Raw genomic sequence first — 15,717 nt, 5'->3', positions numbered from 1 at the left:
GGGGGGGGGGGGGGGGGGGGGGTTCAAAAAAAATTAGGGTTATTTTTTGAAGAATACGATATTGCAGATAATAGCTACTGCACTTTCCAAATTGTTTTTCCCCCCTAATAACGAGGGGTGCATTTGTTTATCCACTGCCTCTGTCGGTTTTCTTGGCACATGAATCATTGCAGTTTTTTTTTGCATCCACCTTTCTCTCCCATGATTTGACATCAACGTGAAATATCATCTTTGCCATTTATTTTAAAAATCAAGAACTGATCATAAATGACAAGAATTGTTATATTAAATCTTGTCAACACATTTTTTCTGTCCAAAAGACAAGATGACGTCAATGAATCAGGTAACACGTAGGATTCCATAGGTGCTAATTAATGACTACAGACGTTTTGCTGTGGATATGTTTGGAACAGAATTTTGGCTCTATTCCGAATAAGATTGAGACTTTCCTCTTTTCCAATTTGATAAATAAAATAAAATTTAAATTTAAAAAAAAAAAAAGGGACAATTGATTTTACTTATTTTTTTTCATAGATTCTCCATATCAAGAAACGGTGGATTTTAACATATCAATTTGCTGTCAAATTTTCTCAAACTAAAGGAAATATCATTTCCTGAAATGAACAGGAAAAATCATGGACTGTTGATACATCACAATATAAAAGTGGTTAAGGCGTCGGACATTCTGCTACCTCTACCCCTCCACCACTGGGTCGCGGGTTAGAGGCCTACGTGGGGCAGTCACCAGGTATTGGCCGTAGGTCGGTGGTTTTTCTCCGGGAACTCCGGCTTTCCTCCACCACCAAAACCTGACACGTCTTTAAATGACCATATATAGCTGTTAATAGGATGTAAAACTCACAAAAACCAAAACCAAAAAGCAATCACATTCTTTATATTTCACAAAAAATCAATCTTTCACCCTGACATGTGTGTGGTGTCTCGAATATATAGCATTATAAGGATTCTAGAATACCTGAGGATTAATCTGCCTGTATAATCAGCCAGTAATGATTCATGTTTGAGTCTCTGTTAGTCATTTAAAGGCAGCTGATGTTTTTACAAATATGTATTAATGTTTGGTTTTTACAGGGCGGGATACAAATGTGATAGTGTATATAAAGCGCAGATTAGCAATGTGTGCCAGAAAACTGGGACGTACAAGAGAGGCAGTCAAGATGATGAGAGAGGTAAGTTTGGAATCAATATCTGTATTGAATGAGATTTTTTTTAGTGGGAATGGTCTTGAATTAGATTTCGAATATTACTGCATTTCATTAGCTGTGTTTTCAAGAAAATACACACAATACAGTATAACATTGGACAATCAGAGGTAGTTTTTGTTTGTGGTTTTCCATTTACCAACAAAAATCTCAGAATTTTGAGGTTTTCTGGTTCATTTGAACTTAATTGATTGTTAAAACTTTTTGCTGTGTAATTATTTTTACCTCCTTCACAACTGCAAAAAGTAGCTCATGCAATTTTTGAAAAATTCTGCTAGCCTGACCAATATTTTCATAGTTGATATTGAAAATGTTCACTAACCCTGACACAAAATCTACCCGCTTTGGGTGTCGGGCTAGTGGGATTGTACACTCCTACAGAAAACATTCCTGTTCTACAGCTTGAGTTCAGTCAACTGCCCTAATATACATAATTTAAAATTTCCAATAAGTTATATTTTCGAAATCCATGGAAGTGCTCATATTAGACAAGCACCCTCATTACTTCAAATGTGGTACTTAATACATTACTTCACAGTAGATACTTTAAGCTGGTACTAGGTGTGCGGCTGACACAAAGTGTTAAGTATATTGAGCTCAGATGTTTATGATATTATCCTTCCATGTAAATTTGTTGTGAACCCTGGGGTTGTTTAGTGCAAGTACAGTGACACTATTATACCTGTACAGAGCGGCAGAAATCACCTCAAACTCATGGAATAACACAGGTGTAGTTAAACAGCATATTTAAAATATGGGGAACAGCTTGCCTTATATTGATCTATAATTATACAGTTCCTATTTCATCTGCAACCAATGTGGCATTCTCTAGTTGGCATTTGCAAGACATTTAGGTCTTGTTTTTATGTCAAAATCATTATCAAAACCTGGAATGTCCTTCCAAGAACTCGAATAGTTTTGGTCCAGATGCTGGACTTTGCCAATGTTTTATCTCCATAGTGCTGCATTATCCTCTCTCTGGGGAAACCATTAGGTCTCCATCCAGCAATGGAAGCTGAATTTGCATTTAAGTTTTTTATTCCATTGACCAGATGTTGAAGTTTGAAAATGCCAAAAATGAAAAATGAAAAATGAAAAATCTGTATTTCCGATTTCCCAAGCTACCTTAATTTTTGGGAAAATTTTAACACATGAACTGTTAAGTTCTTAAATACATTTTGCAAAATAAAAGTGCTACCTAGCTGGTCTTTGTTTTCCATAATTTTATGAAAGTACGGAAAAGTTGGAACATCGTTTTTTGTCTGAATCTTTTTATTAAAATGTACAAATGTCATTATCTTTGTCAAATATATATTATCAAGTGATGACTTTCTAAATAAATGATTATGTGGAATTCTTCCTTTATTTCAAAATAACTTCGAGTTTTAGCTGTTACCATAATTGATTTGCTTTAAGCTGATGGGTCTTAATCCTTCACTACATAAAAGATAGGTTTTAATGTTATACTAGAATTTAATCCTTGATCCAGAAAGTGCATATTTCAAGATCTGCCCATTATTTATAACATATGTTAATCAAGGGGTGGGCTTATTAGTGAGCGTGGGCTTATCTCTGGTTATATATCGCATGGCATATATACATATTCAACTGTAAATTTACATCTAAGTCTGTTTCATATTTATTCAGCTTATAAAATCTGTTTCACTTTCATGTTTTTCAGCTTATGAAAGAATTTCCTATGTTGAACTTATTCAACATCCACGAGAATCTTATAGATGCATTATTAGAACTACAGGCCTATGCAGATGTCCAGGCTGTGTTAGCAAAATATGATGGTGAGTATTGATTAGTCTAAACACTAGGGCACCCTGATAAACAGTTTACTTTTGTTTTGAGGGGGAAAAAATTAACAAGTAACCTGTCCTGTCTGGCCCATTGCCCTTGTGTTTTCATAAAAATTCATCCAGTTGTCATGGCTGCACCGCCCATTGCCTGTGGGTGCCCATACAGGCACATCTAGGTATTGTGGCTGCCTGGCCTGTTTCCCTAGTCTGCCTATACAGGCTCATCCAGGTGGCATGGCTGCCTGGCCTGTTTCCCCAGTCAGCCCATACAGGCCATCCTAGTGGCATGGCTGCCTGGTCTGTTTCCCTAGTCTGCCCATACAGGCACATTCAGGTGTCATGGCTGCCTGGTCTGTCCATACAGGCACATCCAGGTGTCATGGCTGCCTGCTCTGTTTCCCTAGTCTGCCCATACAGGCACATCCTGGTGTCATGGCTGCCTGGTCTGCCCATACAGGCACATCCAGGCACATCCAGGTGTCATGGCTGCCTGATCTCTCCATACAGGCACATCCAGGTGTCATGGCTGCCTGGCCTGTTTCCCCAGTCAGACCATACATCAAGGTGTCATGAACCAACTGCCTTCTTCGTTGTTTGGATTGGGATGAAACCAAATGAAAATATTTGGTACTACTATACCCCAAACAATATCTCATTTCAAGGTACTGATACAAAAGGTACTGTTAAAATGATTGTCAACACACTCTAACATCTTCATATTCAATTAGATTTGGATGAAGCTTAATGAAAATTTCATGACATCAAAACCTTAAACAGATATTCATCCTATGTACTAGGTCAATGTTGCTTAATATAAATGAAATTGTCTGTCATTTCTCTACCATGTTTATGTTCTGTCCAGTTTTGGCAAAGCCTTATACAAATGTTCTGCACATCATGAAGGAGTTGTCATTTCAAAGTCCTGGTGTGAAAAACAATTTCATTTACTCTAAATAGAAAATGCTTGTCATTACCCAGTCATCCTAATCATTAACCCTTTCACCACTGTAACCATAATGGACTCATCCAGATCATGCATCAATGCATGGTAGAGTCTACTAAAGTTACATAGGGGTGAAAGGGTTAAGCAGATCAGAAGGAAAATTCGTAAAAGTATTCAGTATATAAATACCTAGATAGATGTGATGTTTTCTTCTCCGATGCCCAAGGTTAAGGTCACTAGCTCATTTTTGCTTTAAATAGAAAGTTGTTATTGTTTCAGCATCCTCATGTACTCTAAGATTTTCACACAGGTGTTGAGTGCTATAATACCTCATACAGATGAGTTTATGTTTCAGTATCCTAAGTCACTAAAGGGTCTAGGTCACTGCAACTAATACTGAAAAAAAAAGATTTAGGAAATGTATTGAGGTATTCACATCTCACAGAGAATGCAGTTAGTTTTCAATGTAGCTGAATAAATACTTGTGAAATGCTTGAATTCCTGACCGGCTTTTGTAATACATGTAATGTAATAGAAATCAATGTGAGAGACATCAAAAACAGATGTCGGAGACAGAAATACAATAAACTTCTATAGGCTTTGTTGAACTAAATATTAGGACAGAAATCTAAACCCAAACAGACTTTACTGTGTGATGGTTTGTGGTTTTGGAGGCCCTTATATGGATTCTTTTGTTCTGAATAAAGAAAAACCACTAACAAACACACACATAATTTGATTGTCAGGCTAAAACATGGTAATAGAGGTACCTGGTCTTCAATTGTAAAAGAAAATTGAATCTCAGTGATAAATGTTTTGTTGGATATACATGTATTACTATACAGTCATCTGTCTCAGAGGGATCGAGTTATACAAAAACAGCTGTACATTTGGACCATCCTTCTGCATTCTGCCCTTTTTCAATGGAAACCCAGACTTTAATGCAATGTATTGATAGGCCTTTCACAGGAAAACGGGAATACAATTTCCCTGTGTATAGATTGGAGCACCAAAATCCCATTATTTATTCTCTGCACTGCTGCATTGCATCTTTCTCAGGCGATTTTATTTACAGAAGAAGAAAAAGAAAAAAACATCAATAAATGTTATGTGTTTCAGCCAGCATTAGGAAAGAAGGGGATCCTAAATGTCATTCTCAGTGATGCAAATAATACTGCATTTTGTGGCACATCGGTGACGATAATTTGACAAATGATGAATTATTCACTGCAGAGCTACATGCTGTACTTAACTGGCAGGGCCACCAGAGGGTTGTTGCTGTCTTCTACTCCTCTGCTTCTCTTAGTGTTGTTGGACAATTCTTTCAGTAGCTACGTAGATACCGCTATATTGATTTTTTGGGGCTCCACTGTTGAAGCACGATCATCTGATGTGTTAGGCCAATACCATGAACATTTGATATGAAAATATTTCATTATAGAATTGCAAAAAAATTAAAAATATTTTTTTTAATTAAAATGTAAAGAAACCTGGATAACAGAATAAAAAAAATGAACTGCTGTCAGTAATTTGTATTAACATATCTGCCAACTTTTTAAAATTTCCATAGGGGAGAGTATGTGTGCTCAAAGTTAAATTAAATATGTGTGTACATTCACCATTAAAAATGTCTTCTGTTGAGCTAATCTTTCAGATGAATTCATCATGTCTTAGAAAATAGGAATAGTTTACCTAATGCACTGGTTGAAAATTCTCAATTTTTGGGTCCGAAATTGGGAGTTTCCCTCCAAAAAGGGAGAGTTGGGAAGTATGTATTAATAATACCCAATTCCTGCCACTTTAATTGTTTCTGATCTACAGTCCCGTGACAAACTATAGGTCACAAGCATTATTTCCTTCCATGGTTCATGCGTTTCCACATTTTCATAGAATTTTCTTGACCTCAATGGCGCGGCGGCTCTTTTGAAACGAAAATTTGCCTCAAAAAATTATCTTGCTTTACACTTAATGACACTGTCAGGGTAACAGACAAGTTAGGTTATTGAAAAAACGAGCAAGATCTTTTTCTGATGATAACATCAATACCAGGGCCCGTATTCATGAAACCGTTCTCATGCTCAAGCATGGATTTTGTGCTCAAGCTTAATTTCTTGGTCTGATTATAAATTCATAAACAAATCTTGTTTTGCAACAGATTTGGATTTTTTTTAAAGAGACTTGAACCCGAATACTGTTTTCAATGTTTACATTTGACATTTTGATCGTTTGACATGATTTAAGTGAGTAACAAGAAAGTTGGTTTGAGCACAGAATCCATGCTTGAGCATGGGAAGGGTTTCATGAATACAGGCCTAGGAGTTTATGCAAAGAAGTGTGTACAGATATTAAATCACATTTGAATTATTAAACAGTCTGAAATGGAACATATCAATGTATATTGTATGCTACCTGTGATATTTATCTCTTTTACAAAAGAGATACATTCCTGTGATGTTTATCTCCTTTGCAAAAAAGAGTTCCAAGTTAAGGAAAACATGAAATATCTTTTATAAATGGTAATGCAGAAATGGTTGATCCAGAGAGATGATACATATAAAAGGTACACGAAGGCTGAATGAACGGATCAATAACATCTGGAGCCTGGTTTTTATAAGCACCATTAAGTTAACGGGATTTTAAGGTAGAGAGCCCCAACACTTATCTACTGTATACAGGCCTTGAAGTAGACAGCCCCAAATCGACTGTATACAGGCGCCTGAAAGCAGAGCGTCTCACCATTAACTACTTTATACAGGCCTAAAGGCAGAAAACCCCAACACCGATCTTCTGCATATTTATAATTACAGGTATAATATATAGGGTAGGATACACCCTTAAAGAAATATCTGTGACACTAATCACAGGTATAATATATAAGGTAGGATACACCCTTAAAGAGATATCTGTACCACTAACCACAGGTATAATATATATCAGATAGGATACAACCTTAAAGAGACATTTCCAGCACTTATCACAGGTATAACATATACGGTAGGATACACCCTTAAAGAGATATCTCCAGCACTTATCACAGGTATAACATATACGGTAGGATACACCCTTAAAGAGATATCTGTAGCACTAATCACAGGTATAATATATAAGGGAGGATACACCCTTAAAGAGATATCTGTAGCACTAATCACAGGTATAATATATAAGGGAGGATACACCCTTAAAGAGATATCTGTAGCACTAATCACAGGTATAATATATAAGGGAGGATACACCCTTAAAGAGATATCTGTAGCACTAATCACAGGTATAATATATAAGGGAGGATACACCCTTAAAGAGATATCTGTAACGCTAATCACAGGTATAATATATAACACCCCAACACCGATCTTCTGCATATTTATAATTACAGGTATAATATATAGGGTAGGATACACCCTTAAAGAGATATCTGTAACACTAACCACATGTATAACATATAAGGTAGGATACACCATTAAAGAGATATCTGTAACACTAACCACAAATAATATATATCAGATAGGATACACCCTTAAAGAGATATTTGTAACATTAATCACATGTATAACATATAAGGCAGGATACACCCTTCAAGAGATATCTGTGACACTAATCACATGTATAACATATAAGGTAGGATACACCATTAAAGAGATATCTGTAACACTAACCACATGTATAACATATAAGGTAGGATACACCCTTAAAGAGATATCTTGAGCACTTATCACAGGTATAATATATAAGGCAGGATACACCCTTAAAGAGATATCCCTTACACAACCCACAGGTATAACATATAAGGTAGGATACCCCCTTAAAGAGATATCTTCAGCACTTATCACAGGTATAATATATAAGGCAGGATACACCCTTAAAGAGATATCTGTAACACTAACCACAAATAATATATATCAGATAGGATACACCCTTAAAGAGATATCTGTAGCACTAATCACAGGTATAATATATAAGGGAGGATACACCCTTAAAGAGATATCTGTAGCACTAATCACAGGTATAATATATAAGGTAGGATACACCCTTAAAGAGATATCCCTTACACAAACCACAGGTATAACATATAAGGTAGGATACACCCTTAAAGAGATATCTTCAGCACTTATCACAGGTATAATATATAAGGTAGGATACACCCTTAAAGAGATATCTGTAACACTAACCACAGGTATAACATATAAGGTAGGATACACCCTTAAAGAGATATCTGTAACACTAAACACAAGTATGATTTGTAACATGTCACATATCCTTAATCAGTTCAGGTGATTAACAAACTATTGTGAGTTGTGTTAATTTGTCGGGAGGATATTGGATGACTGATCCTTTGTATCTTTTTCCCTTACAGATATCAGTTTACCTAAATCCGCCACTATATGTTACACAGCAGCACTACTAAAAGCAAGGGCAGTAGCTGACAAGTAAGTATCTCAGCTGACCTCTCAAGGTCATTGGCAGGGGTCACACAGGTTGTTTAGGGGAGAAACAGGAATCTTAGATGAAGGGTAAGGGGGGAGGGGACAGAGGTGGAAAAGTGTAAGATGTTGGGTAAAAAGGGGAGAGGAAGATAATGATAAAGTGTATGATGTACGCTGAAGAAGGTGGAGGGGGGATGTTACCAGGAGGATGGGCAAAAGTAAAAGAGGTGTAGGGTAAATTGGGGCTTGGGAGGGGGTTAGGGAGACAAAGGCTAATTATTTAATTAGGGTACAGGGGTATGAGAAGCTGGTGAAAATGTTAAAAATCAATATTCAGATAGTATCCGTGCTTCACTTCAATTTTAATCAATTTACATGTTTTAATCAGCGGTATCAAGTGTGGAATGTTATTAAAGTGCCTACTTTTTTACAAGGATTCCTATATTCATTTCATTAATAGCCAAACCTGTTGAAAATCTGAGAAGGGCAATCATTGCTCTTGTGCGGGAATGTAAAATCAGGGATGCATTCAGTCGCAACAAGATACTGTACATCAGACTAATAAAGGATTTCAGCTCTGGTCACCAGCTAATGGAAATAATATGTTACTTAATGTATTATATTCTAGGAAGTGTTGTATTTTCCAGTTTTCACTGTCAGTAATAATTGCAAAGGCATCATGAGAATGATTGTCAATATATATATAGCTTAACTGTATTCAGTGTATAAGATATAGTGTTTTACTGTGGAGGGATGAAATTAGCACTAGGTGGCTGGACTAGGGTGATGGATGAATTTGTTACACGACAAGGTTTATTGTAACTTTAACCCTTTCACCACTGTAGACCATAATTGACTCATCCAGATGAATGCATGGTAGAGTCTACTTAAGTTTTTTAGGGGTGAAATGGTTAAAGTACTTTATATGCTTATTTGCATGATTGTTTTCCAACAACATTTTAACCGGGACTTGAAGTCATCATAGGAACAGTGACAGCTTTGTCTTCCTTATTTTACATATTCGTAATATATATAAATTACCAATTCTCTCTCTTTGCAAATTAATCTGAACATATATGCATTGTGTGAAATATAAGGTATGTAAACCCCCCTACTGAACATTCAGAAATAACGATGTATAGAAATGACTTTTTAGTTTACGCTTAAAATGAAAAAGACATTATGTTTCAGTCTTACTGTTAGTTAAAGGATGTAAAAATAACACATTGTTAGCTCTTAACTTTGATGTGCTTATTGCATGATAGATTGTTTTATTACTGATGTGATATCATACAGAGGGGAGTGGTCACACTCAATGTTGTAATTATATATATAGTGAAACCTAACTTATTCACACACACACCCCATGACTTCAATAACATCTTTTAACTCATTCACCCCTGAAGACACGTTTGAACCCTTCCAATTCAAAGATGGAATAGTTCTTTATGAAATTTCAGGGGTGATGGGTTGATGTCTGTGATGATCTGATGGTCTATAAATAACTTGTTTTCAGGGGTTCACTTAAATGTTTTTAGCTCACCTGACCAAAGTGCAACTCTTTACATTAAACGACTTAGCCTGTAGCATGCTTGGATGAAGGGCTACCATTTTGGTTCAAATGAATGATTATATTCAATGTGACAGGGGTCATATGTTTCAATCTTTTAATAGATTCTTTTGAATCAAAAACTGATCTTTTCCCTGTAGCTGTATTTCAGTCCACCTTTCAGTGTGAGGTTAGCGATTCAGTCCATTGGGCCTCTTGTTACTGACAAAATTGAACACGGGTGCTTTCTATTGGGGAATAATTCTACTTCAAAATAATTTCATATTTGCCCAGTGGTCATTTAATCCATTCACCCCTAAAGTCACATTTGAACCTTACCAAAATCAAAGACTGGGCAAGTCCAGTTTAGATAAGTAGGGGTGAATAATTTAACCCTTCACAGTTCATGAAGTAAATGTATGTACTAACATCTCCCTTACAAAGGGTGAACTGCTGTAAACACTTCCTAGTATACAATGCTCATGGTTATCATCAATTTCGCTGTATAACAATGCATGAACCTAGTATGTGCCTGGGTTAGTTTGGGTGCACAATATGCTGACATTAGTGTGGGAAGGTGTGTGTTGGGTTAGTATGGGTAGATGGTATGCTGACATTAGTCTGGTAAGGTGTGTGTTGGAGTGTGCATGCTGCATGTGCCTTTGTGGACAAGTGATAATGATAGCAGGTTCACTGATGCTTCTGTCATCCACAGATTCTCGCCAGATATAGCGTCCAAACGAGGCCTAAGTACGGCCGAAATGACAGCCGTCGAGGCCATACACAGAGCTGTAGAGTTCAACCCCCATGTACCTAAGGTTGGTAAATATTAGGGATGTACACAAAAGATTGGTAGGGAGGGGAGGGTATAACCTCATTGTATACAAGAATGGTAGGGAGGGGAGGGTACAACCTCCATGTATACAAGACTGGTAGGGAGGGGAGGGTACAACCTCTCTGTGCACAAGACTGGTAGGGAGGGGAGGGTAAAAACTCCATATATACAAGACTGGTAGGAAGAGGAGGTTACAACCTCCATGTATACAGGACTGGTAGGGAGGGGATAGTACAACCTCCATGTATTCAAGACTTGTACCGAGGGGAGGGTACAACCTCCATGTATACAAGGCTGGTAGGGAGGGGAGGGTACAACCTCCATGTACACAAGACTGGTAGGGAGGGGAGGGTACAACCTCCATGTATTCAAGACTTGTACGGAGGGGAGGGTACAACCTCCATATACACAAGGCTGGTAGGGAGGGGAGGGTACAATCTCCATGTATACAAGGCTGGTAGGGAGGGGAGGGTACAACCTCCATGTACCCAAGGCTGGTAGGGAGGGGAGGGTACAACCTCATTCCTCCATGTATACAGGACTGGTAGGGAGGGGATAGAACAACCTCCATGTATTCAAGACTTGTACCGAGGGGAGGGGACAACCTCCATGTATACAAGACTGGTAGGGAGGGGAGGGTACATCCTCCATGTATACAAGACTGGTAGGGAGGGGAGGATACAACCTCCATTTATTCAAGACTTGTACCGAGGGGAGGGTACAACCTCCATGTATACAAGACTGGTAGGAAGGGGAGGATACAACCTCCATGTATTCAAGACTGGTAGGGAGGGGAGGATACAACCTCCATGTATTCAAGACTGGTAGGGAGGGGAGGGTGCAACCTCCGTGTACACAAGGCTGGTAGGGAGGGGAGGGTGCAACCTCCATGTACACAAGGCTGGTAGGGAGGGGAGGGTGCAACCTCCATGTACACAAGGCTGGTAGGGAGGGGAGGGTGCAACTTCCATGTACACAAGACTGGAAGGGAGGGGAGGGTACAACCTCCATGTATACAAGACTTGTAGGGAGGGGAGGGTACAACCTCCATGTACACAAGACTGGTAGGGAGGGGAGGGTAGAACCGCCATGTATTCAAGACTTGTACGGAGGGGAGGGGACAACCTCCATGTACACAAGGCTGGTAGGGAGGGGAGGGGACAATCTCCATGTACACAAGGCTGGTAGGGAGGGGAGGGTGCAACTTCCATGTACACAAGACTGGAAGGGAGGGGAGGGTAAAACCTCCATGTATTCAAGCCTTGTACGGAGGGGAGGGTACAACCTCCATGTATTCAAGACTTGTAGGGAGGGGAGGGTACAACCTCCATGTACACAAGGCTGGAAGGGAGGGGAGGGTGCAACCTCCATGTATACAAGGTTGGTAGGGAGGGGAGGGTGCAACCTCCATGTATACAAGGTTGGTAGGGAGGGGAGGGTGCAACCTCCATGTATTCAAGACTTGTACGGAGGGGAGGATACAACCTCCATGTACACAAGGCTGGTAGGGAGGGGAGGGTACAATCTCCATGTACACAAGGCTGGTAGGGAGGGGAGGGTACAACCTCATTCCTCCATGTATACAGGACTGGTAGGGAGGGGAGGGTACAACCTCCATGTACACAAGACTGGTAGGGGGGGGAGGGGACAACCTCCATGTATTCAAGACTTGTACGGAGGGGAGGGTACAACCTCCATGTATTCAGGACTGGTAGAGAGGGGAGGGTACAACCTCCATGTATACAAGAATGGTAGGGAGGGGAGGGTACAATCTCCCTGTACACAAGACTGGTAGGGAGGGGAGGGTAAAACCTCCATATATACAAGACTGGTAGGGAGAGGAGGTAACAACCTCCATGTATACAGGACTGGTAGGGAGGGGAGGGTACAACCTCCATGTATACAGGACTGGTAGGGGGGGGAGGGTACAACCTCCATGTATTCAGGACTGGTAGAGATGGGAGGGTACAACCTCCATGTATACAAGACTTGTACGGAGGGGAGGATACAACCTCCATGTATTCAAGACTGATAGGGAGGGGAGGGTACAACCTCCATGTATTCAAGACTTGTACGGAGGGGAGGGTACAACCTCCATGTACCCAAGGCTGGTAGGGAGGGGAGGGGACAACCTCCATGTATACAAGACTTGTATGGAGGGGAGGATACAACCTCCATGTATACAAGAATGGTAGTGAGGGGAGGGTTCAACCTCCATGTATACATGGTTGGTAGGGAGTAGATAGGGAAATTTTCAAGGATTACTGATTTGTAGAAGATATCTCAAAATCAAAAGGTTTAGAGGTGCTGTCTGTAATAAACTTCTATACCTGTACTGAGTGGCAACAGTATGAAGCCTAGCTGAAAAAGAAGAGTAAAAGTACTGTAGCAGTACATGTACTTGAAAAATTTCTGGAAATAAATAAAATTATAATAAATACAGGAACATTACAAATGCTAGGTTTGAATTGTTGACTTTTGTTGATGTATGTCTGTGTTCCTGTTTCAGTATTTACTAGAGATGAAGAGCCTCATTTTACCTCCAGAACACATCCTCAAGCGGGGAGACAGCGAGGCAATAGCCTATGCCTTTTTCCACCTTCAACATTGGAAACGAGTCGAGGGTGCAATAAACCTGTTACACTGTACATGGGAGGGCAGTAAGTGTACCCATCATAGAATTAATAGAATTTTATGTATAAATAATGGAATTCTGACTGATATAATACTGAAAAATATCTATTGTGGAATTATTTCTCATTTCATAAAATATAAATATTTAGAATAAAAAAATGAAATCTTCAGGGTTTTGTAGCAATGAAAGTGCCAGTAGCTATGTTTAAATAGCTACGTAGTTATTGCTTCATGGGACTGATCAAACTGGGATTCAATATTTTGAATATTTTGTTTGCAGCTTTTAGGATGATTCCCTATCCCTTGGAGAAGGGCCATCTGTTTTATCCCTACCCCACATGTACAGAAAGTGCAGACAGAGAACTCCTTCCTCGTAAGTTATCGACCATTAAAGGCTTTCTGTGCTATTCATTTTGACATGTATCTCCATTCCCAAAGAGTTCCACTGAAAGTTCTGTTAGATAAGACTTCTTGTTCAAGGGATATAACTCTTATATACAAATCAGAAATTAATTAATGATGCAAGAGAATGCATACATTGATAGGACTGCGGAAATTCTTGTTCAAGGGACATAACTCTTATATACAAATCAGATATTAATTAATGATGCAAGAGATTGCATACATTGACAGGACTGCGGAAATTTCTTGTTCAAGGGAAGTAACTCTTACACAAATTACAAGTATATGATATTTCAGATAACATACATATTCTTGAAATGTATATATATGAAAGCAGTCAATTTCTCTGCACACCAGTAACAATTGTCAACTTTTGTGGATCATAATTTCCTGCTTCAACTATTTATGATATTTAAGAACAAAGTGATAGTATGTTCAATGATTATTATATGATTTAGTTCTTTTGATTTAGTGCAAAAGACACTGAAGTATTACCTCTTTAATGAGAACATTAAAGATTGTGATTTGCTTGTTATTTTATTTTCAGTAGCAAATGTAATTCAGAACAATACAAATATTTACCCTGATCTCATCATGTACTAGATACACCTTTGTTCCTAGAAATGACTAAACTTTTAAAACCAGAAAAATGAAATTCTTGTAAAAATAAGCGCGTTATTTTGTCTCTTTCAGCTTATCATGAAGTTTCTGTCTATCCAAAGAAGGAGCTGCCGTTTTTCATCCTCTTTACAGCTGGTCTCTGTTCCTTTACTGCTCTGCTAGCTCTTCTTACACATCAGTACCCAGAACCAATGGGTGTCATCGCAAAAACAGTGAGTAGTAACCCCAGATTAAAATCGATTGATATCACTTCACCAAAATAGTTTGTTGTAGCCCCTAATTACCCCATCACTAAATCAATGAGTTCTGGCCCCTAAATCCAAGCCAGTTGACAACCCCATCACCAAACTAGTCAATCCCGGCCCCTAAACTAAGTCAGCGAAACATTTTAAGATACATGCATTATGAGATTTGTTGACTTGGAGATGTACAGTAACTATTTCCTGTATATAAAAAAAAGAAGTTAAAAAATACAGGCATTTGTTGGGGACTATTCCCATTACACTATACTATCAGACAAAAAGGAAATTCTGTTTAGCCAGAGGTGGTTAAGGGACTTGGACACTATACAACTAAAACCTCTCACATTCTCACATTTTTTTACCGTAAATATTTTTGCATGTTTCAGGTGCTGAACTGGCTTTATATGCCCATTAGTTACATCCTAGAGAAGCTGGAGGCGATCTTACCTTCCAACTTACTACATCAGCTGTCTCGTATCTGACTAGGCCTGGTGGCAAGGTCACACTGACCTCTTGGCAAGGTCACACTGACCAGTGAAGTGATTTGATAAAAGTGTATCTGAAGCTGACCATGGTTACTGAACATTGACAAATGAAAATAATGCAATGTAAAACAATTACTTCCCAAAGGAACTTTCCTTTCCATGGTCAGAAGTTAATAGGGTTGACTGAGGAAAATCTCATTATTAATGCGCCAAATACAATAAATGTCTGTCAACTGTGCAATTATCAGAAACCAAGGCATAGACTGAAAACAGTATTGGAAACAAAATCATCTCTCATCGAACATTGGGTCCACTCATTCATTTACAAATAACAACAGGTTTTACTTGAGCCAATGTGTTGTAAACAACTGGTTTTACTTGAGCCAATGTGGTGTAAACAACAGTGTCCATCTGAAGCCATTTGGTTCTACTCAAGTCGACAACAACACACTACAACAGCATCCACCAACCAACTACTGCGCCGTTTTCGTTTAAACGGTCAAACCGGTCTGACCACTGTTGTTCGTTTATTAGATAAGGTCGGACCTAGTAATCTG

The 15,717-nt window shown here is 38.6% G+C and overlaps 1 protein-coding gene across 7 annotated transcripts in view; it reads left to right on the top strand.

Annotated features, from left to right (window-relative positions):
* Nucleotides 1–15,717, top strand: part of LOC110456299 (suppressor of tumorigenicity 7 protein homolog) — a 60,230-nt gene extending 44,513 nt beyond the window's left edge. For 4 of the 7 annotated variants that reach the window (XM_021506966.1, XM_021506949.1, XM_021506984.1 and 1 more), the window contains exons 8-15: nucleotides 1,093–1,190; nucleotides 2,905–3,019; nucleotides 8,323–8,395; nucleotides 10,630–10,759; nucleotides 13,286–13,436; nucleotides 13,691–13,783; nucleotides 14,506–14,645; nucleotides 15,062–15,717. In XM_021506966.1, coding sequence (XP_021362641.1) covers nucleotides 1,093–1,190; nucleotides 2,905–3,019; nucleotides 8,323–8,395; nucleotides 10,630–10,759; nucleotides 13,286–13,436; nucleotides 13,691–13,783; nucleotides 14,506–14,645; nucleotides 15,062–15,157 — 896 coding nt within the window. In that variant the 3' untranslated portion in view covers nucleotides 15,158–15,717. The remainder of the gene's footprint in view (nucleotides 1–1,092; nucleotides 1,191–2,904; nucleotides 3,020–8,322; nucleotides 8,396–10,629; nucleotides 10,760–13,285; nucleotides 13,437–13,690; nucleotides 13,784–14,505; nucleotides 14,646–15,061) is intronic. The other 3 variants (XM_021506977.1, XM_021506957.1, XM_021507002.1) reach the window with 1 other exon arrangement.

Source organism: Mizuhopecten yessoensis, unplaced genomic scaffold, assembly GCF_002113885.1.
Source record: "Mizuhopecten yessoensis strain PY_sf001 unplaced genomic scaffold, ASM211388v2 scaffold1011, whole genome shotgun sequence".
NCBI lineage: Eukaryota > Metazoa > Mollusca > Bivalvia > Pectinida > Pectinidae > Mizuhopecten > Mizuhopecten yessoensis.
This window is presented reverse-complemented; position numbering and strand designations above follow the sequence as displayed.